Source organism: Megascapheus bottae, chromosome 17, assembly GCF_031878675.1.
Source record: "Megascapheus bottae isolate mThoBot1 chromosome 17, mThoBot2.hap1, whole genome shotgun sequence".
NCBI lineage: Eukaryota > Metazoa > Chordata > Mammalia > Rodentia > Geomyidae > Megascapheus > Megascapheus bottae.
The window spans coordinates 2,575,249-2,597,393 of NC_143525.1; the positions used below are offsets into that span (position 1 = coordinate 2,575,249).

The window sequence follows — 22,145 nt, forward strand, 5'->3', positions numbered from 1 at the left end:
TGATCTCTAGTTCGGAGCAAATCATTGTTCCTGATAGCTAATCCTGGCAACCCCTTGGTAAAATAGGCTAAACTTTTTAAGGTCCCTGGTCAAGTACAGAGACAACGCCCCTGAGTCAGCTTGAAGAAGTTACAAAAGCTGAATCTCCGGCCATCAATCCCCTTTAGATAAAGGGACCAGGGAATCATTGGGAGAATTCACCGAAGTCAGGCCTTAGGTTAAGCTTCTTTAACCAGTTTGTGCAGAAATTTGTAGGCAATCCAGCAGGAGGTGTGACATTCCATTGGAGTCCCTGAGAGATGAAGCTGCTGCCACATATTCTGCCCTGCCTGATTCCACCACCACCGCACAACTGTTTCCTGAAAGGACTGGAAAAACTCTTGGTGATGGGAATTGGAGATGTACAGTCATTATCCAGTATTGTCCAAGATTTACAGGACCAGCTAGATTCCTTGGCAGAGGTAGTACTTCAGAACAGGAGAGGGCTAGATCTGTTAACTGCAGAAAAGGGAGGTATCTGTTTGGCTTTACAGGAACGATGTTGCTTCTATGCAAACAAGTCTGGCATCATCGGGGACAAAATCAAAAACCTTCAGGAGGATTTGGAAAGAAGGCGAAAAGAGCTGGCTGATAACCCCCTCTGGAGCGGATTCAATGGACTCTTACCTTATCTCTTGCCCCTGCTAGGACCCTTGCTTGCTCTATTACTAATTGCTATGATTGGACCATGTATTGTTAATAGGCTTGTTTCATTCATAAAGCAGCAGGTAGATACCGTGATGGCAAAACCCATACAAGTTCATTATCATCAATTGGCTCTCGAAGACCTGGATGTACCATGTGGCTATCCTATGGAGACTGCGCCTTAGTCCCACATGGCGCACACCCTCTGGGTGAAGGCATCTGCGTAAGAGGTGCACTGCTAGTGCAAAGGGGCTAGTAAAGCTAGCATGTGGGACCCCTTGAGAGATACGCACAATAGCATAGGGGTTGGTGTCGCATCATCATGGGACGTAGCCTTGTGAGTACGGGACCGTTTCCCCTGACAACCCCCTCCTTCTCAAAACGACACCTGAGGCTTTGAATAAGGGACTCGACTGCCAACCAACAGTTCGCTCCCCTTGTTCCACCTCCAAAGTGCATGAAGGATCAGTGCCTCTGTCTCCCCTCTCAGATTAATGCCTATCGTCACCAATGTTGCCATATGCGTTCTATATTAAAAACAAAAAAGGGGGACTTGTTGGAGACTGCCTCAGGGTCTCTTAACTTGCTGTCTAAAACTTTTAATATGATAGCTTAGTAAAAAGTTTTAGGCTGCTTAATTTGTGCTAAAAGACATCTGGATCATTATCTTTATTTACCGGTTGCTTTACTCCGTGCCAGGAGACATCCGAACTGCTATCATAATTTATAAGTCACTTTGCTCTGTGTCAAGAAGCATCTGGACTGATATCTTGACAGTTAATTTAGAGACTATTCTGATTTACGCTAAGTGTTATCTTGACAGGTCACTTGCTCCATCTCCTGTCTTCCCAAACCTCCTTTTCCTGCCTATAATGAATCTTGCAAAGTAAAAATTCTGCTGCGCTAGCCCCTGCTTTAGAGCCCTATATAAACCCCCTCTGACTTTCAATAAACAGACCTTGATCAGAACACTGTCTTGGTCTCATTCTTTGTGTTTGTCTGTCCCACTCATTTAGGTACGGTTCCCTCTCGGGTCTCAGTTGACTGAACCCCGCGGGCTGGGGCAATTCCTTCTGCTAACTCCATCAAAGTGTGCTCCCCAGGAATTTCCTTTGCCCCACTTCTCCCCATGCCCTCAGCAAACCCCACCCTGTCTGCTGGTTAGTGTATGTGAGAAGCTAAGCACTCAATCTAATAACCCCGTCCTTCCCCCAGCCCTGCAGTTAGACCCTGCAGAAGCTCCCATCACCAGCCCAGGAGACCACAAAGGTTCTTGGTTGTTCTTTTTTTTTTTTTTGCCAGTCCTGGGGCTTGAACTCAGGACCTGGGCACTCTCCTTGAGTTTCTTTTGCTCAAGGCTAGTTCTCTATCACTTGGGCCACAGTGACACTCTGGCCTTTTCTGTTTATGTGGTACTGAGGAATCAAACTCAGGGCTTCATGCGTACTAGGCAAGCACTCTACTACTAAGCCACCTTCCCAGCTTCCTTGGCCATTCTTACAGCCTTGGCTATAGGGCTCTTTCTTCAAGACTCCTCCTTTCTTCACACTGAGCCTTCCAATAGCAACAGAGTAAAGTCCAAATCCCTGGCAAAAGCTCAATGCTTCTGCTTGAGGTGTCCCTGCTTGAGGAGCAGATGCCAGCCGTGCCAAACCCATGCCCCATCTCTGAGTGCTAGCCAGGCCGCATAGGACTGCATGGAGGCAATCCCTGGGTGCCCACACCTCCCCCACCCATGTTCCACAGGACCCACAGAGTAGCTCCATCACCTGTACCAATCCGGCCTGTACCATGCCTGATAGAAGCATCTATTCCCTTCCACTGGTCGCCTGTCCCACAGAATGGGCATCTCAGGTAGGTAGCCCTGTCTTAGTCATCTCCAGATTAAAGGCTCACCTGGCGCCTGGCCAGCATTCAGTCAGTTCATGCATCATGAACAAGTGAGTGGGGGAGGGGACACCCCACATCTGCATCCTCTGGGGGAAAGAGGCAGGCTCACCTTTCAGGAAATTCCTTCCCATCGCTGGCTGTTTGCCTGGAACAAGGAAGTGCATGGGTGGGGTTTCCTTCCCAGAGGGAGCACCAATTCCACAACCCTGGAGTTTGCTCAGGACAGGGTGTCAGGGAGAGCCATAGTTGACCGGGAGTCAAGTGTGATCACAGGTAGTGTGATCCTTGTGCCATTACACTTAGCACAGATGAGACAATGGGACCAGAGATGCTAAGTGAGTCCTTGAGGACCACAAATGGGACCAGGCAGCAGTGTCTGTCTACCACTCAGGTCTCTGGCAGACACCCCTGTTTCTCATGTGAATGCAACCTCACCATAACCCCCTCCATCTAGGAAAGTGCTAATGCTGAAGAAAGGAGGAGGGCAAAGGTGACACTGAGCAGACTGGTGGCTGGCTGGGGGTGATTTCTTTTCTCAGGAGATGCAAGGACCTGAGGGTAGGGGGAGAGTCTCCTTTTTGGTCCAAAGGCTTGGAGTGGTGGCCCTTGGGCAGACCTGCTGAGCCCTGGCCATGGATAGAGTCTGTCACTCTTTATCAAATACTGGGTCATCTCTAGGCTAGATGCAGGGATTCAACATTAAGGTCATTCTCCACTTCCAGGTATGTAGTGGGGTGGGGGGTGGAGGGTGGGCACAGGGCAGCATTAGTAGGATCTATGTTGTGGAGAGAATTGGAGTGCTCCATTAGGAGCTTGTCCTACTGTGAAGGGAGGGGGAGGGGGCTGAGGGGCAGTCCTGGCATTCTGACTGAAGCCCTCCCTGGCAGAGGTGCAGGGCCAGGGTCTAGTGTCCAAGCCCACAAGGTGCTGTACTCTGCCATGGCCACAAGGTGGAGATGTCAGAACGATGGCAGATGTCAGGCCAGATACTGTGCAACTTTACCCACCTCAGGCTGCCCCTTCCCTAAAAAGTTCCGCACTTGAAGATGTCACAGTCCCAGTGTGAACATTTGTAGGCAGTTAGAGCGTTTAAAAACATACCCTATGATGGCTAATGCCTGTAACCCTAGCTTCTCAGGAGACAGAGATCTGAGGGACTGAAGTTTGAAGCCAGCCCAGAGAAGGAAAGTATGAAACTTCTGTCTCCAATTAACCAGCAGAATGCTGGAAGTGGAGCTATGGCTTAAATGGTAGAGTGCGAGCCTTGAGTGAAAAAGCTGAAGGAGAGCTTCCTACACACACACACACACACACACACACACACACACACACACACACACACAGACACACACACCTACCTGTATTCTCTTTTCAATACTTCAGGTTAACACAACCAGATTTGGAATGGGGGAGCAGAAAGAGAATCACCCTCAACAGAAACGGACTTTTTCCTGAAACAATCTCACCAAATATTTGAAATATATATGAATAATATGAACTAGTTGAAGCAACCCCCAAGTGAAGCAGACAACTGATTTTCACATCCATCATCTCATCTGGCCCAACTCCTGCCCCAGCACAGCTAGCAGACCCACAAGGCAGGATTTAAGAAGGTACTTAAGGGGCACGCACCTGTCCAAGATTACTCGACGGCAGGGTAGAGTAACAATAATATAATCAATAATAATATCAATAGCCTCTGATCGACTCAAGCTGTTTGGTCAAAAAATTTCTACATTTGGGAATTTCAAGTCAGAATTCGCGAGCCTGTTTCAACATTGCGGACATGGGGCTTCTCGGAAGCCAGGGGGCCCGGTAGGAGGCGTGTGGGAAAACGACAAGCGCTCCTCCTCCACCACCACCCTCCCCCCGCCCCACCACCGCCTCCTCTTGGCAGCCCTACCTGCTTTGGGCTCTCGTCTCGCGGCGGGCCAGGGCCGCGCACGTCCAGGATGGCCTCGTAGACGTTCTCCGAGTCGCTGCGCGCCAGGGGTCTCGGGCACACCCAGGATCCCGCCACGCTGCAGGCCTTGGCGTGACCGCTGCGCCCAAGGAGGCCTGCGGGTGGCGCGGCGCCCGGGCGCGCCAGGTCATCCAGGGACTGCGCGGGCCGAACCGGAGCCAGCGGCCGGACGTACAGGCAGGAGGGCTGGCCCGGGGCTAGGCCGCTGCGCGGGTCGGTGGCCCGATGCCGCGCGGGGCCACCCAGGGAGCTGGCTCGGCCCCGGGGGTCGGCAGGGGTGCAGTCGGGGCCAGGGAGCGCGTGCGCGCTGACGAAGCGGTAGTCATAGGCCAGGGGCTCCGGGACGGCCGCGGCGCGCGGCGGCGGCGGGGTGGTGGCCGGGTCGCCGAGCGCGGGCAGCTCCCGCACGTACTGCGCGGGCAGGTAGAAGGGGCGGCCGCCGGGCTCGCGCTGCACGTGCCACCAGTGCTCCGTGCTGCGCCGCAGCAGCCGGTAGCGCTCGTTGGGCTGAATGGCGACGCGGCGTCCATCCTTGCTCGTGTACTCGAAGGGGTGCTCCACCAGCACGTACACGTCCCCCTCCACGTCCGCCTCCATCGCGCGGCCCCCTGGCTTCCCTGCTGGCAACAAGGACAGGGGTCAGCGAGGTCAGGGCCTCAGAAGAACCTCAGTGAGGGCCCGCCGCCCCACGGTTCAAAGAGCTGGCTGTTTGAGTCCTGGTCTTGCGCATCCCGGCTTCAGTTTTCCCATCGGAAATGGGAGCTGGGCGGACACAATCAGCTCCCAACCTGCTCCTCGGGATTGGAATAACTACAGTGCTTCCTGCTGCGGCTTTGATGGCATGCCTCGATTCAGCCCCTGGGGAGCTGGGTGGCTCTACTGGCCCAATTTCACTGCCAGGGAAGCCTTGGCTCAAAGACAGAAGGTGATAACTGAGATAAGGTTGACACGACATTTGCCTAAAAGTTGGTGGAACCTGTTTCCTTGTCTGTGAAGTGGGAATTACAGTCTTTCTCTACTCGCCCCTGCCCCCAGCTGCTCCCGTCCTCAGTCTGGGAGCCTGCCAGGAACCCTACCAACTCCCGTTGCGCCCCCGGGGCCTGCCTGGGCGGGGCGGGGGCGCCGGCTCGGGCGCAGCCCCCGAGCTCTTCTCCTTGGAGGGGTCGGAGCGCTTTGGTACACACTGGCTTCTCCGGCTGAGGCCGGGAAACCGGTTCTCTCAGTTACTTTCCTTCCCCAGTGGTTTCGGGCCTCACCGACTGACCGACCAGCGCCATCTCCTGCCTCTCCGGAGAGGTTGGGCTTCGTGGCCCGCGCACCCGTCCCGGGTCTTGCCCCGGTTCCTGGAGTGACTCCTTAGGAGGAGTCCTCAGTGTTCTCCACAGCGCCCCGGAGGGATCGCCACGAGCCCCGCCCCCCGCGCCAGCTCAGTCTGGCTCCTGCTGTGTGGACTCGCGGGGTGGAGGGCGGGGAGGTGAGGGGGATGTGGGCGGAGCCCGCAGGTTAAATCTTGCCTGGGTACTTCCGAAACTGCTTGGTCCCTCCAAACACACGTTGACCGCCTGGGTCTCCTGCCCCTCAAAGGTGACTTGGGACTCCAAACTGGGAGTCCCGCTTCTTGCTAGGGACTCCAGGAACAATGAATTTAGGAGGCCATGACGCCTCCTTCTTTCTCAAAAATTCCTCCACGGGGAATAGGGTGTTAACTGAGTCACAGGCCATACTCTAGTCCCTAAGAGGCGGGGGGGGGGGCAGAGAGCAAACTGAGGGCTGAGCCAACAAACTGGAGGCAGGACACGCCCCTCACACCCCCTACCCCCGCCCCGGGCGCACTGGCACTCACATAGGCCCGGCGGGTCTCAAGAAGCCCATGCGCTGGAGGGGCGGAGCCGGTGGGCTGCAGGTTCGGCTCTCACCATCTCCTAGGGCGGGGCTTCTGAGGGCGAGGCTGGGAGACACCACGCCTAGCAGAGGCTGGCTGGGGAAGAAGAGGCAGAGAAGGCCACTCAGCAGGGCTATCCCCAGTCCCCAGTGCAGCTGTGCCTCCGAGCGCCGGTGCTGGGCCCGGGCGGTGAGAAGGGAGGCTATGCGGGAGAGGCTGCCTGGAGGGATGCGTGTGACCGGGCGCGGGCAGGGCGTGAGGAAGGCACGAACAGGGATCGCAGGGTCCTGCCTCTGTCTACTTCCCTCCGCCACCGCCCCCCCCCCCAACCCCGCATCCCGCAGGCGGGCGGCTCTGCGAAACGCACAGCTGGGGCCGGGTGTGCCGTCCTGACGTTCACATTACGAGCGAGGCTGTTTGCGCCTGGAATCACCAACTACTAACCCGGTGCAGCCGGAATGACGGCGCTATCCGTTCCGGACGCACCTCCCTCCGCCCGCCGCAGGCCCTTTCCAGGCCTGGGAAAATTAGGAGATTTCCACGGCAGGGACGCCCACCAGAGCTCAGTGCCTCGGGTAGGGTGTTAGGAGGGGCCACGCACCTCACCTCACCGTCCCTGGGGGAAGGGATGGGGAAAGCGATGGGGAGCGGGAGGATCCTAGCAGCACAGCTCCGCAGGAGCTGCCTGGTGCCCGGGCCCCCGCGGCGTCAACGCCTGGGTCGGCGCTGGGACCTAGACCTGGTGCCCCCTCCCCGCCCTTGGACGGAAGGCGGCCCCTCGCCCACGGCGATCTTGCCCCCTGCGCCCCGCTCCTGGCCTCCGCAGCTCCCGCTCCAGCTTGGTTTGAAGGGGAGGCGGCGCGCGGAGCTCCCGGGAGAGGACGGCCACCGGGGGCACCCTCGCCGCCCTCCCTAAGTTCTGCGCCCCCTCCCTCCGGCCCGGGCACCTTGGAACGTCTTCCCACCGGCCTTGCTTCCACTTGCCCCGGCCTGGCGCGCGTGGGCTCGGCGTCCGGTGCTTCCCTTCTCCACCGCCAGTGCTTCCCTTCTCCACCGCCAGACTCCCGCGCTGCCCTGTTTCCTGTACAACAATATAACCAGAGAGGCACCGGCGGAGTGCGCTCCACAGAACTTCCTCCCAGGCTGGGGCTGGGCTGCGGTTGCGAGAGAATCCCCGGTGTCCTGGCTTCCTGTCCCCTCTGGGCCGGGCCAGCGCCCCAGGACTAGAGACGCCACCCTCCCCCCCCCCCCCCCCCCGGCGCACATCCCGGGATCCTGGGCCACACCTGGGCCCGGATGGCAGCCTCGCGGTAACTTCTCTTGGCCATATTAGCCTCTCGTGGTAAGCCCCCTTCATCTTTGTAGGGGAGGAGAGCCACCCTCTGTAGTTGGATGGTAAGGTAAGCTCAGAGCAAGCTCCCGGGGCCAGATCTTGAAAGAAGTTCCAGGGCTCTTCACTTTGGAGGTCTTTGGGAATCATTTGCCTCCAGGGAAAGCAGCCCTCACCCTCTGGTTTGCATTTGCGCTCACCCAGCAGAGAAGCCCAGCCTCAGTGGACTGACTCCTGCTCTAGGCCAGTGAGAAACAATTGTGAGACTGCCTGGAAGTGGTGTGCCGGGAGTTGGATGCTTCAGGCTAGAGTGTCCTCACCCAGATATCACCCCAGGAGGGCTGAGGGTTTGTTTGGTTAGAATCCGATTAGTCACACACTTTCTTGAACTGGCTCCCTAGGGGCTGGCCATTGTGGCCAGTGAGACTACATTGTGCTGGGTATCTCATGAGTATGACTCATGGTGGGCCAGGGAAGGCCCTTGGTGTCCTCTTCTGCCCACTTCATGCATCCTTCTCTACAGCCCCTCTAGGCATCTAGCAACCAAGCAGGCAGCTGTTTATAGTCCTTGAGTGCCTCATATCTGTATCTCTTCTATTACCTACTTTCTTCTTGGGCTAGCTGGGAAGATTAAATGAGATGCATTAACCACAAGGCTTTGAGGTAGAAAACTGTTAAGTAGGTATTGCCATTATTGTCATTATGGAAGGGGCTCTTTGAGATTGGGTCTCCAAATGGCCCATCCTCCTGTAGTCACAAGGGGAAGTGCCTCAGGCTCTTTGCAAAGGATGGAGAAGCTTCAGTACCAGCTGAAATGCCCAGGCCTGCCCTCCACTAGACCTGCCTCCTCCAGGTCCTGTCCTGCCTCCTTTCCTTTTGGCTACCACCCTGTAGCCCCAAAGAAGGGGGATTATTGGATGGACAGGAGATATCCAGCTATAGGCTGAGGGCCAGAAACTGGGTATGAAAGTTGTTTTTTGCTGTCCCACTTCCCTGCAACCTGATTCCCCAGGAATTAGTCTATTTCCTTCTTTTGTTCTTCCATGGACAGTCGGGGGCTTCTCCTTGAAGCTAGCAGCCACAAGACCTAAGCCCACAAGCCCCGATTCTGGTTTTGCTCAATAACTCATTTTTTCTTTGAGATCCTCTTCTACACTTCCATATTTCCACCAGGGACTTGTGTTGGGACATTCAAAGACACAGGAAGAGGGACAGGAATGTGGCCTAGTGGTAAAGTGCTCGCCTAGCATGCATAAAGCCCCGGGTTCAATTCCCCAGAACCATATACACAGAAAAAGCCAGGAGTAGTGCTGTGGCTCAAATGGCAGAGTGCTAGCCTTGAGCAAAAAATGTCCAAAGACAGTGCCCAAGCCCTGAGTTCAAGCTCCAGGACTGGAAGAAGAAAAAAAAAAGGACAACAGGAAGAGAAGTCATGGGTGAAGCTACTTCAGTTGTTACAGCTACAAATCCCTGCCTACTGACCCCTAGGGGGCTTACTTGCCCACTTTTCCTTGGCCACTCCTGGCATACAAGCTTTGCAAGTGTTTGCCTCCAGCCTAGAGACTTCCTCCCTGCTCTCGGTGACTAACAGGTGTGTGTGTGTGTGTGTGTGTGTGTGTGTGTGTGTGTGTGTGTGTGTGTGTGTGTGTGTGTGTGTGTGTGTGTGTGTGTGTGTGTGTGTGTGTGTGTGTGTGTGTGTGTGTGTGTGTGTGTGTGTGTGTGTGTGTGTGTGTTTCTGATAGCTGGTTATCTCCCCCCACAGCAGCAAGGTTAGAATTTAGAAGCCACACAATGGTTAGAAAGATCAGATCTTTACTGAAAAAAAAAAAATCACTCAAAAGTCACACAGCAGCAGTTTCTTCAATACATTGCAAAGCGCTTCTAGGGCCTGAGCCCCACACATTAAAGTTTATTGCATAAAGTTAAAGTAACATTTTAAAAAATAGTGTGGGCACTACTGAGGCTCATGTGAGCTTTCCTCTGGAGAAGAAGGGTTAAATCAACTCATTTGACAGCATTAGCAGCTTGTTGGTAATGGGGAAAGGGCCAGCTCTAATGCTTAGACTCTGGGGAGAGGGGGAGGCCCCAGGTATTAGGGCCTCCTAGGGAAGCTTACGGAATGTAGTCTCAGGCCCAAGGCCCACCCCAAGCCAAACTCTTGCCTGCTCAGGAACCTTGGATCAGACCGTATTTTAGGGGACACATTAATGGTGGGATGTAGGCTAGGGATGTAGACCCCACTTCAGGGTTCGGGTTCAGGAAGCTTTGGCATTCTGGGCACTGGTGTGCACCACCTTCCATGACAGAGACAGAGGAACACACCAGTGTGGCAGTGTCTGCTACCTGCCTACCACCCCCTCTGTTCTATTGCACAATTCCTCCAGCTCAGTGCGGAGGGCAGGTGACTCAGCAGCCTGTTCACCTCAGGGAGGGTGGGGGAAGGCTCATCTCTTGACAGTGACAGGCAGAGCTTCCTACCTGAGGCCTCCACTGCCACCAAAGAACATGCTCCTATGTCCCCACAGGCCTAAAGGCTCTGAACATCACCATGAGAGTAATTCTAGGCTCCCATCATGAGGCCCACTTAAAAGGTAATCCTTTCATGGCAGCTTTCTGCTGGCAAGTCCAGGAACTGTGAGCTCACGGCTTTGAGGCCGAGATTTCCCCAGGGCGTCGTCTCACAAGTCCATACATACATCAGCAACAGAAAGTCAGAGTCTTCTCCACAGTGGGGGACCTGGCAGCCATGGCACCGGAGGCCATCCCCTGGCCTGGGCTCAGCCAGGAGAGATGGCGCTGAGAGCCTGCCTGAGGTGGGCCTTTGCTGTCTGTGGAGCAGTAAGGAGGGTGTGGGATGAGGGCAGGCTAGGTGAAAGCCTTCCCTGACCTAGGGAAGGTTCAAAGTGCTCACAGTGCTTGTTGGGACCAATTTCTTGCTTCAGTCACAATGGTGACCTAAGGCCAGAGAATGCCTCTGATGCTGAGGAGGGAGGACATTCCAGGAGAGTGCAGGGGTCGCCAGGAATAACTCTGTCCTGCCAGATGGGCAATTTGGCACATGGCACTGGTGCTGTTGGCAGGGGTAAAGTAAAGGCACCTGTCCACAGACTGGCCCCCACAGTGGCCTGGCTGCCTGGCCCCCTTGCCTGCTTCCCAGCCAGGCCTGGGATAGCATTGCCCATCTGCTCAGGGTGGGAAGGCCTGGGGTTTCTCGTGTAGGGTCAAGAATAAAAAAATATTTTCTGTTGAAACATGAAGGGGTGAAGGAACCCACCTTAAAAACTAGGCCTTTGAATCAGGAATGTAGAAGTGACAGTGTCCCCAAGTCTCCAGTGTGTGAATAGCCCTAATGGAGGTGTCATGCCAGCCAGGTGACCCAGGCCTGATGGAAGACTCCCTTTGGCTCAGGCAGGGGTCTTGGGGGTATCCCTGCCTGAGGAGCAGAGTCAAGGGAGGCCATGGAATACTTGGGCTTCCTGGCCTTTCTCTGGGAGGCCCATGCTCTGGGCACATCCGAGGGTCTTCCTCACAGGGGAAGAGACTGAGCTGCAGCTCCCATGGCCTTGGGTGGATCAGGTAGCATTGGAGTTAGGTGAGAATGTTCTGTTCCTGATACTTGCGCCGGCGGGCACAGCGGGGGCAGCCTTTCCTCATCACGGCCTGGCAGCTCTGGTGGAAGACTGTCTTGCACTCAGCACACCTGGGGAGAGAGCAGAGCACTGCTGGTACCAGATATGCCCTGTGGCTGGGCTGGCCAGAGCTCTGGCAGCTCTGCTGCCAGCAGACCGTATCCCCATGCCTTCCCCTCCAGCTTGTGCCAAAAGCTGCTTCAGACAACATAGCCCATAAGCTGATACTGTGTCCCACTCCAGCATGATTCTCAGATCTCAGCCTCCTGAGCAGTTAGGATGACAAGTGTGAGCCACCAGCACCTGATCCCATTTTTTTTTTTTTTAACTAAGTGCTACTTCATTTCCCACTCCTCTTTACAGTACAGTTCCAACAATGGACTCGAGCCTGTTGAAGTCTGGCCAGAACACCTACTGAGGGTGAATGAATGCCTGCACCTACAGAAGGGGAATGGCTGCTCCAACCATTCCCCTTGCAACAAGGGGAGGCTGGATACATTTCCATTTGGAGGCTAATGAGCAGTAACTGGAGGCAGGAAAAGACCGAGTGCCCACTCTACCTGGCCTTGTGCTCCTGCTCCTTCCTCCTCCTATTCACAGACTGAGGACAGGACCATCAGGGACCCCTTGTCTCCAGCAACAGGGAAGAGAAGGCGTCCTACGAGCCCAGGGAATGGACGGCTCTGGGGACCCCGGCACAGCAGTGAGGCCTGGCATCCGGTAGGTCCTCCATACCTGACAGTGGTGTCGAACTCAAAGGGGAAGATGATGTCGTGGTGGTGGCAGATCTGGCAGATGAAGCCCCGCTGGGTGCACAGGTTGCAGTGGTAGACGTGCTGGGAGGCGAACTCGATCAGGGCCCTGAGGAACCCTTCGTATACCCCCTCTGCGATCTGAGGGGGCAAGGGCAGGTGGGCCTTAGGTGGCTATGCTGCAAGTACCCTAGGGCCCTGCCTGAGAACCCCTCCGCTCTGTGTGGGTAAGAAGACATATGGAGCTGCCCTGAGGTGGCTGGGGTGTGGGTATTACCATTCTTGTACTGGGAAGCTGAAGTGTGCTAGAGGCCAGGGCCCATCACTGCTCTGGAGGCTGGGGCAGCTGATGACTATGGTCTAGCCTCAGTAAATTCCAAGCTCCCACTCCCACTGTGATTCCTCCAGGAGTGAGACCCTCCTAGAGAAGCCTTGGGGGTTGTGTGTGTGTGAGGGGGTTAATGAGCGGGGAACATGGTATGCTCACCTGCTGGAGGTCAGTAACACTAAACTTGTGAGGTGACTCCAAGAGATAATTCCTGTGGTTGAGCCTACAAAGCAAACACAAGAGCTTCTTTAGAGGGGCTCCCGAGGCCTGGGCCTGCTGCATTGTTCGCCTTCCTGCCCTCAGCACAGCTCTGCAGCCAGAATACCCTGGGTTCCTGGGTAAGTAAAAGTGCGTGCCTGTGCCTGGGGTCCCAGCTGGCAGGACCTTGAGCAAGTTATCTAACCTCTCTGAACCTCAGGTGTCCTCTCCTGAGAAATGGGTGTTGTTTTGAGGATTAAATAATCTATTTAAGGCATTTGGCATGGTGCCCAGCACATAGTAACAACATGACTAATACTGAGGGTGATGTGGACACTTGGTATCAGGAACTGGGCCGAAAGCCTGACATGTATTCCTTTACCTGATCCTCACAGTATCCTGTGAGGCTGGTCTTACAGTATACCCTGTTTTGAGAAAATGAAGAAACAGAGAGGTAAAGTAATTTGCCCAAGGTCACAGTTGGTTCAAAGTCAAAGCTGGAGTTTGAGCATAGGAATCTGGCTTCCAGAACTACAACTGAATCACTGCCACAATTCCATTACCAGGGACAGTGCTGGAGACAGAAATAGCCACTGTCCTCTGCAGCCCTTGGTTTGGATGAAGGATAGACATTCAAGTATCTGGTTTCTGTGCTCTGTGAGAGGACTTGAAGGGTTCTAGGTAGAGCAGATCCCATTTCAGAGCTGGTGGGGGAGGGGAAGAGATGGGAGCTGGACTGTCAATGGTGCCTTGGTTCCCGTCATGCCACAGGAAGACCCCGGGGATACATCCTGAGTAATGGAGAGGGAATGCCTGCAGAAAAATCCCTGGCACAGAATCCAGTGGGTTGTGAGTCTGATTGGTGCTGGGGTAGGGGTGCTCTAAGTCAGAGGCAGCTTGAGATCCCCTAACATCTGGTAGGCCCCTGGAACGAGGTTTGGCCATGCCCTAACCAAGAGCTACAGGTGTGGTTCAGGACAGTCCAGTGTGAGGCAGGGGGGCAAATCCCACAATTACCCAGGTGGGCTGTGCTGAACAAGCCATGTGGGGGAGGGTGCTGCCAGCTCACCATCAGTTTACCACACCGGCTTCCCAGTAAACTTGCAGCTTTCTGGGAACAGGAAAACACTATTATCGATAGGAAAATTTGGGAGCTCAGAGCTGGCAGGAAGGGTAGAGTTGATCTGATGAATTATCCCTATCATCTGCCTTCTGTCCAGTCCTGGGAGCCAGCCATGCGTGGGGCCTTCCAGGGCTTGTCACTCTCAGTGAGGGCTGTGTCACTGAGTTTTTGGGCGGATGAGAGAACACCGCCTGGGAAGAGGGGCCACTCCTCCTGGCTCCACAGACAGATACCTGGGCAATGGGAACATCTTGGCCTGAATCAGCCACACAGTGATGAGAGCCATGTGGCGCCCTGCACAAGTCTGCCTGCTAGGGTAGAGGTGAGAGAAATGCCAGGGCTCTCTGAGAGACAGAGGAAGACAGGAAAAGGATGCTCCTGACTCCTGTAACCTACAAAGGGATGGGTGAGAAAGGGTCCTAGCAAAGCTGAGTGATCTGTGGGCCGTGGGTCGGCGATCAGGAGGATCACTCAAATCTGGTGGTGATATCCTTAAAGGGTATTTCTACAATGGTTCCTGGAAGGCCCAAAGAGGTGGTTTTTGGAGACATGTCCCAAGACTGCCAAGGATTCTCTCTCTCCAAGGACCCACTGCTCTGCTGTCACCAGCAGAGATCAACTCCTGACTTCATGTCCCACAGCCAAGTAAGATCTGCCCATGCCACCTCAACCTTTGTCTCCCTCTCAGCCTTCCCTCTGACTCACTTAGGCCTTCCTTGCTCTGGGGAAAATTACCACACCAGCACTTTCCCAGGGCCGTGCTCTCACCCCTGGCACCCTGCTGCAGTCAAAGTGGTCTTTTCCCAAGATCTTCAATGGCGCTCCATGTGGCAGATGAATCCAAAGGCCTTCAATGGGGTACAGGATCTCTGAGCCCTGACTCTCACACCCATAGCCAGTTGCCCCAGTGATGCCTATCCTCTACCATAGCTTCCTGAGCTCTTCAGCTCAAGGCTACCACCCTATCCCTTGAGGCATAGCGCTACTTCCCTTTTCTAGTAGTTAACTGGAGATAAGAGTCCCATGAACTTTAGTGCCCAGGCTGGCTTTGAACTGTGATTCTCATATCTCAGCCTCCTGAGTAGATAGGATTACAAGCATGAGCCACCCCACCCATGGCTTTCCATTCCTCTGGACCTGTGGAAGGGAGCCTGCTGGGTTTGGAGAGACCGCTCTCCCCTTTGCTTAGCAGAGAGCAACCCCTGGTATTTCCATGAGATCCCAGGGAATATACACAGGGCACACAGGCCTGAGGAGTAGAGTAAGAGGAACTCAGGGGGATCTACAGTACACCTGGGCCCCAGGAGATAACACCATCTCTGTGGAGTTGAGGCAGTAGTACTAAAGGGCTCAGAGCTCCCCTAGTCTTCAAGGATCCAGCAAAGGCAGACATGAAGTCCACATCCAGCTGTGGGCCTGACTCCAACACGAAGATCTGCCCTCTGGAGGACCCTGAAGAGCACAGCCCCAAAGGCCACAGCCTGGGCTGGGGCTCAGATGTGTTTGTGACAGACACAGAGAAGACCCCCAACCCCCTTTTTTCCTTTTGGTAGTACCAGGGTTTGAACTTAGTTTCTTGAGCTTGCTAGGCAGGCACTCTACTACTTGAGCCATACTACCTCTTAGTCTACTCTGAGAGCCAGTGACATCTTCCATTCCTGAGTACAAAGGCCCCAGGCCCTAGGTAGAAGAACTTCTAGAAGGTGGGTGCTCCTGGATGGGGTTGGGGAGAACCTGCTAAGGACAGCACCAGCAACCTAGGGATGAGGGTGGGCTGGGCTGGGCATAGCCCTTCCTGTTTCCTTTCCCAATGAAGCCAAAGTTCTTGTGTACCTCCCTATGTCCCACTCAGGTCACCTTGTGTGGAATGTCTCCCCTCATCTTCCTCTTTCTAACGCTTACTCACTGGTCAGGTGTCACCTTAGGAGTCACTTCCTCTAGGAAGTCTTCCCTATGACTCCCCTAAGCTGCACTTCACAGGGTATCCTTTCTTTCTCCCCACCCTTCCTCTCTGGTTGGGGCTCCTGTTGTCTGCTGAGGACCTGGGCTTGCTCTGCATTGTACACACTACCTTGTCCAGTGCTTGTCCAGGGTGATCTCAATAAATGTTTGTTAAATAAACGAACATATGAATAAAACCCCCAAACCACTGCCAAAGAATGTGGTGATTTCACAAGCTCAGTGGGAAGTTCTCCGCCCAGCTCTGGCATTCTCTGAGTGGAGACCTTGCCTGGGTGCAGCAATGTGCACATGCGCAGGTGCTCACCTCTTGCTCAACTCTTTCAGGGCACTGCTCCGGCACAGGCCCAGGTAATCCCCCAGAAGCTTCAGCTGCTCCCGGCTCCTGCCGATGAGGTGCATGCGCTCCACGTGCTCATACAGCGAGGCGTTCACCAGCTGCAGGTTGATGAGGGGTTGAGTTTGGATCTGTGCCAGGAACTTCAGGGCTTGCCGGCAGACCTGCAGGAGCCACCCAAAAGACAAGATGGTTCAGCCAGCATCTCTGGGCCCAGTACTACAGTAGTTCCCATAGAAGTGGCACTGCCTTTCATTTTCAGAACCAAGAAATTAAGGAAAGATGAGGCCACTTGGCTAAGGTCACACAGCTCAGAAACAGTTTAGTCAAGTTCTCTTATTGGCCCCGCCCCCTTCATGTTGAGATGGAGGTTGGTCTGGTTAAGGCCTACCCTCTGGGCCTCACAGATCCTTTCGTCTTGTGCTTTCCTGTCTGCCCAGCCCCCTTTTCCTGTCTGAAGAAAACAGGCACTCCCCTGTGGGTCCTGATTCAGGAACCAGGTACTCCGCTGCCATGAGGCTCCAGCCACAGGAAGCAACAGAGTAGACACGGCTTCACCAGGTTCCTGAGGGCCCTGAGCTCTTGCCAGCAGCAGCTGTCCAGGCTCCCAGTCTTTGTGAAGACCAGTGATCAATTACAGCCAGCCCCAAATGACTGACTGGGTGTAGAAGCTTATGCTCTTGGCTCAGACCCTAATACTAATGTCTGACTATTGTCAGATACTCACCTAGACACCTTGACTACATTCTCTCAATTTCAGAACAACCCAAGGGCAGGGTGGAGGTGGGGAATGAAGATGATATCATCCCCACATCACAGATGAGGAAACTGAGGCTCAGAGAAGCTATAATATTATCCAACCAGCCTATGGACAGCAGGTGCAGTTGTGAGCTGAGCCCATGTGTGAATAGCAGGCTGCCATATAACTGGTGAGAACTCTACTATAATATCCCCTTGGCATGCTAAGACACTGAGGGTGACTGGAGGAAAACCAAAGTGCTACTATCTGATATGCTGAGTTCAAACTAGAAGGGGGATTCTACACCAGCATGCAGCACAGAGCTGTTGCCTGCTGCAGTGTATGAGCCAGGCATTTTCCTGCTGTCCTGAAAGTGCTTCTCAGGAGACTTGCCTCTACTTAGGGGCCAGAGAAAAATTGGACGTTCTGTCCTGCAACTTCAGCAGTAGTGCCCATCTTTCCCAGCAACACACAGCTCATTTTCTCAAATCCTATTCTTGAGGTACCATCTGCAGTCCAGGGTAGCCCTGGTGACTTGGGTCTAGCTGCTGCACTGCTTCCCATGACTCTATCTCAGGCCTCGGATAAGGTCCAGATGAAACAATGCCCAGGAGTGTGCACTCAAAAGTACCCAGCTTTCATATGGGCAGGGGCCTCAGGCTCCCCAGGGGCCATTTCTCTCCTGTGTGCATAGAGGACTCAGACAAAAGTAGAAATCTTGGTCTTGGGCTGATCTTCTGCCAAGTGCCAGCTGGGCCTCAGTACTGGGGGGGGGGGGGTCAGCCAGAAAAGCCACAGAAAACAGTGTGTCCCCCAAACCACGGGCCAGTAGCTTCCTATTTTGAATTTTCCTGTCTTCCTCAAGGCAGTGATCTTTCAGAGTACTAGATACTTCCTGATCTTAGATGTGCCTAGAAGAGTATGTAACTTCCTAATTAGAGAAAGGAGGCCGCACAAAAGATTCCATCAATGGATGAGGAGACTGTTCCACAGCAGTGCCAGGGGCTGGGAAATAGTGAACATGTTTTACTGTAAAAGGGCTCTTTGCATTATGCTGTGTTTAATTTATTCTATGAACTTAAATATTTAACACTGAGGGTAGGGTCAGGGACGAGGTAAACAACAGAATGGCCAAAGTGGAGCCAACTTTGGGGTTTGCCCTTCTCAAGAGTCACTTCTGCTTGGAGGGCCTGCATAGTCAAGACTGCATAGCCCGTAGGTCCTGGGACCTCAGAGAGAGGCACATGGCTCCTTACTGTGCTTCGGGGAGAAAAGCAAGTTGTGTGCCACTTGACACAGACCCGACAACCAAACTGGGGACAGGAGGTGTGATAGGCCTCAGTGGAGGACACTGGGCCTCAAAAAATCCCCAGAGACAGACATTTATGGATCGCCCCAGAGAGATGAGGAAGCCAAAGCTAATCTGCATAGCAACTAGCTAAGAAAATAGCTAAGCTCATCTAATGAAGCAGAAAATGGAAAGATCTTAGAAAATACCTTATTCAGAAGCAATTCGTAGGCAAAAATAAATACCCAAAATATACTATTAAGTAAATATAACATGTGAAAAAGCAAGATGAGCCTGGCACAGTCCTAGTTTTGTAAGCAAATGCACTGGAAAGGCTGTACAACAGTGATTATCTTTGGGTGATGATGCACAATTTTAATTGATTTCTTTGGGCTTTTGCATGTTAAACAAGAACTATGTATTAAACAACAACGAGGTGTTATTTTTATAATGGCAGGGCCCCAGAAAAAGTGCTATTTCCAAAACAAAAATCCAAAAAACAAGCCTGGTGCTGGTGGCTTACACCTGTGATTCTAGTTATTCAAGAGGCTAGGACCTGAGGGTGCAGTTCCAAGACAGCCCTGGTAGGAAAGTCCATGAGATTTTATCTCCAATTAACCACCAAAATGTAAGCAAACAAAAATATCCAGAAGCAGAGCTATAGCTCAATTGGTAGAATGCTAGCCTTGAGCAGAAAAGCTTGGGGACAATTCTCAGAGTTAAAGCCCTAGGACTGGCATATACACTAAAAACACCCAACGAGAGTAACAAGACCATTCAGAGCCATCAAGTACAGTCATCTGGGACCCATAGGGTTTGCAAAAGCAAGGCTGACTGCTCTTAAGGGTGTAGTAAGTTGACTAGCCCATCTGCACATCTGTCCATGCATACATCCTTCCTTCCCTCTGACCTATTTATCTACCTACCCATCCATCTATCTATCCATTGATATAGTAGATTTAAGCTAACCTTCTTACCTACCTACCTGCTTACACACCCGACTTTAAATAGTTCAGTGTGTTGCTGTCTTAGCTGCCTCATATGCCTGCCTGGGAACCAAAGCAGTGGTTTACAAAGCTCTGCCCAGGGCCTGCTTCTTTCCTGGTGTGGCTCCCCTTCACTCTCCATCACAGGGTCTGAACCAGTGGTTCTGGCCTTTCTAGAGCCAAACTCCTCCAGATAAAGAGCAGCAGCAAAGAAGGGAGGATGGTCCTCACTACTCAGCAATCCTGGGTGGCCATGACGGGCTGGCCTTGAGACTTACTGGGCGCTTGGTGAGGTCCCAGTTGTGGATGATTCTGGCTGGAATCACGGAGGCATCGTCTTGGTGGCAGATGTCACAGTAATAGAGGCCAGAGAAGGCACAGAGCTTGGGTCGTACAAAGGAGAAGCCGATCTGCCGGGAGCAGCCTGGCGGGATGGGAGTGGGTGAGTGGCAAGGGCACAGGCAGTTCCAAGTAACACAGAAGCTGCTATGGTGGAAAGAGACTGCTAGTTTTTTTTTTTTCTCTCAAAGGAATATACAAAGGACAATAATCGCCACTCTTATTTCCACCACTTACCATCAACATTCTTAATTGCAACAAGGTGCTGTAAGAATTATTGCTGCCATTTGACAGCTGAAAAAGTGGTGCTCAACAGGTTAAGAAACCTGGCTGGGGCCAAGCATGGTGGTACATGCCTATAATCCCAGCATTTGGAAGGCTGAGGCAGGAGAATCAACATATAGTTCAAGGCCAACCTGGGCTAGTTAATGAGACTGTTTGTTTTTTTTAAAAAAGGGGTGGTGATGGGAGTTTGGCCTAGCATGTCCTAAGACCCGGGTTCAAGTCCTCAGTACCACGCACATAGAAAAAAACTAGAAGTAGTGGCTGAGGCTCAACAGGTAGAGCTCTAGCTTGAGGCAGTCCAAAGACAGTGCTCAGGCCCTGAGCTCAAGCCCAGGACTGGCCAAAAAAAAAAAAAAAAAAGATTGCGGAAATGTGGTCACATAACAACTGATATTGCTCAAACTTAGATATGGTAGATCCCAAAGCCTTGTATTCCTTTCCATTTACTTAGTGGCCTTTGTGTAACTGCTTCCAAGAGCCAACCTCCTCTTTATCTGAGCCTAGAAAGAAAACTATAAAGTCAAGTCTGGCCCAGCAGTGAGGGATCTGGGGAAGAGTCTTCCACAGGTGTGGATGGCAAGGGCACTGCCTTGTGCCAGCAGCTCAGCCTCAGCAGGTGGAACCCAAAGCAGCCTAATATCTCAAGATGGTAGGCTAAGGGAAGCTTCAAATTGGCAGTCCCCTCACAGCAGAGGACAGTGGGAGTCCAGTGTGCTCAGGACAAAATGTCCAGCCCAAATTCTGAACCTGGTTTCCACAAGGGTAGAGGTAGAGGCATTCTTGGCCTTGAGACAAACAGCTGGCTTTTTTATTTACTAGCAACCTCATCCTGACCTTCATAAATCTTCTCAAGATTCCATTTCACTGTCTGTAAACAGCGACTGCTAGCTGCTTTGTGGGATTATCATAAAGTGTAAGTGAGACAAGGTTCTGATAGTGTCCTGAACACTATGAGCTACAGCTCAGATGTCACTGCTTGGGTCACTGGACTGCGCTGCAGGGAGGAAGGAAACCCTTGGGTTTCACAGTCCTAGCTGGCAGGCTGCTGGTGACAGCTACAAGAACTGGGAGCAAAGTGAGTGTGGGCTTGCAGATGTTTTCTTCAGGAAGCTCTGCTTGGCTCCCATCCTCCAGGGGGCCTGCAGCAGCCCACATCCTTCAATCTAGTGCTTGAAGCTGGCTTTCCCCTCTGGCTCGCAGATTCCACCCTACCAGGAAAGATCGGTGATTCCCCCTAACCTTCTGTAGAATTTCCTTGACAGCATGGAGTGGAAAGAAAGGGATAAAGGTGGTAGAGCAGCAATCGGTTTTGGACAATGCAGTGGGAGCCCTCCAGGGTCCTGACCACAAGCTCAGGCCCCTGGGATGTGACCATCAAGCTATAATTCTGTCTTTTCCATATACTGTGTGAACCTCAAAGTACTTATTAGCTTAGGGCCTCAGATTCTTTACTTTATCATATACACAGAAAAGACTTCTACAAGGTTATTATGAGGCTTGAAATTTATTATGAGGCTCCAAACTTAAAGGCCTCATACACAAGTATTAGATTTCAGTCAAGTGCTGGTGGCTTATTCCTGTAATCCTAGCTGCTTAAGAAGGATGAAATCTAAGGATTATAGTTCAAAGCCAGCTGGGGTAGGAAAGTCCACAAGCCTCTTTTCTCTAACCATCAAAAAGTGAGCAGTTAGGCCAGGAGTGTGACCTAGTGGTAGAGGGCCTGTCTCACATGCATGAAGCCCTGGGTTCCACTCCTTGGTTCCACATACACAAAAAAGGCCAGAAATGGTGCTGTGGCTCAAGTGGTATAGCATTAGCCTTGAGAAAGCTCAAGGACAGTGCCTAGGCCCTAAGTTCAAGCCCCAGGATTGGAAAAAAAAAAAAGGCAGCAGTGGAGCTGTGGCTCAAGTGGTAGACTACCAGCCTTGAGTGAAAAGGTAAGGGACAGTGCCAGGTCCCAAGTTCAAATCCTAGCACAAAAATAAATAAATGAATGAATGAATGAATAATATCCAAAATATATTATCAAGGAGAAAAAAATCAAGTTGCAGAGCAACAAATGGTGCTGTGTTGCCCAACACAGTCATCATTAAGCCACATGCACCTGTATTTTATTTGGCACCACTGGGTCAGTTCCCAGGAGCTGATGCTTTTAAAGTGTTCTACTACATGATCCATACCTCAGACTCTTCTTTTTTCAGTTATATTTCTGCCTCAGATTGTGACCCTCCTACCTACAGCCTCCTACATACCTGAGATCACAATTACACACTGCCATGTCTCTTATTGAGATGGCATCTTGTTTACTCAGACTGGCCTCAAACCATGACCTTCTCATCTCTGCTTCCCGAATAGCTGAGACTACAGACAGGAACTACCATGCCCAAGGCCCACAGGAATCCTTTTCAATTTGACTGGGAAATTCAGGTGGTA

The 22,145-nt window shown here is 52.7% G+C and overlaps 2 protein-coding genes and 1 pseudogene across 10 annotated transcripts in view; 1 reads left to right on the plus strand and 2 right to left on the minus strand.

The window, feature by feature from the left end:
• LOC150050797 (rho GTPase-activating protein 27-like) overlaps window positions 1-7,451 on the minus strand; it is a 39,545-nt pseudogene extending 32,094 nt beyond the window's left edge. The window contains exons 1-2 of the transcript XR_016538222.1: window positions 7,367-7,451; window positions 4,478-5,154 (exon numbers count right to left, since the gene is read on the minus strand). The product of XR_016538222.1 is annotated as a rho GTPase-activating protein 27-like (transcript). The remainder of the gene's footprint in view (window positions 1-4,477; window positions 5,155-7,366) is intronic.
• LOC150050789 (uncharacterized) overlaps window positions 1-22,145 on the plus strand; it is a 203,156-nt gene that overhangs the window by 111,980 nt on the left and 69,031 nt on the right. The window contains exon 1 of one of the 8 annotated variants that reach the window (XR_016538236.1): window positions 11,447-12,098. The exons of 6 other annotated variants lie outside the window; for them this stretch is intronic. Coding sequence is in view for 1 of the 2 variants with exons in the window: in XM_090349376.1 (XP_090205502.1) it covers window positions 12,052-12,098 (47 nt within the window). In the remaining variant the exon portion in view is untranslated. Of the gene's footprint in view, window positions 1-11,446; window positions 12,099-22,145 lie in introns of those variants that run through there. One more of the 8 variants, XM_090349376.1, reaches the window with a different exon arrangement.
• LOC150050799 (pleckstrin homology domain-containing family M member 1-like) overlaps window positions 9,541-22,145 on the minus strand; it is a 41,288-nt gene continuing 28,683 nt past the window's right edge. The window contains 5 exon segments of the mRNA XM_090349362.1: window positions 9,541-11,449; window positions 12,114-12,271; window positions 12,618-12,681; window positions 16,046-16,239; window positions 19,367-19,512. Coding sequence (XP_090205488.1) covers window positions 11,338-11,449; window positions 12,114-12,271; window positions 12,618-12,681; window positions 16,046-16,239; window positions 19,367-19,512 — 674 coding nt within the window. The 3' untranslated portion in view covers window positions 9,541-11,337.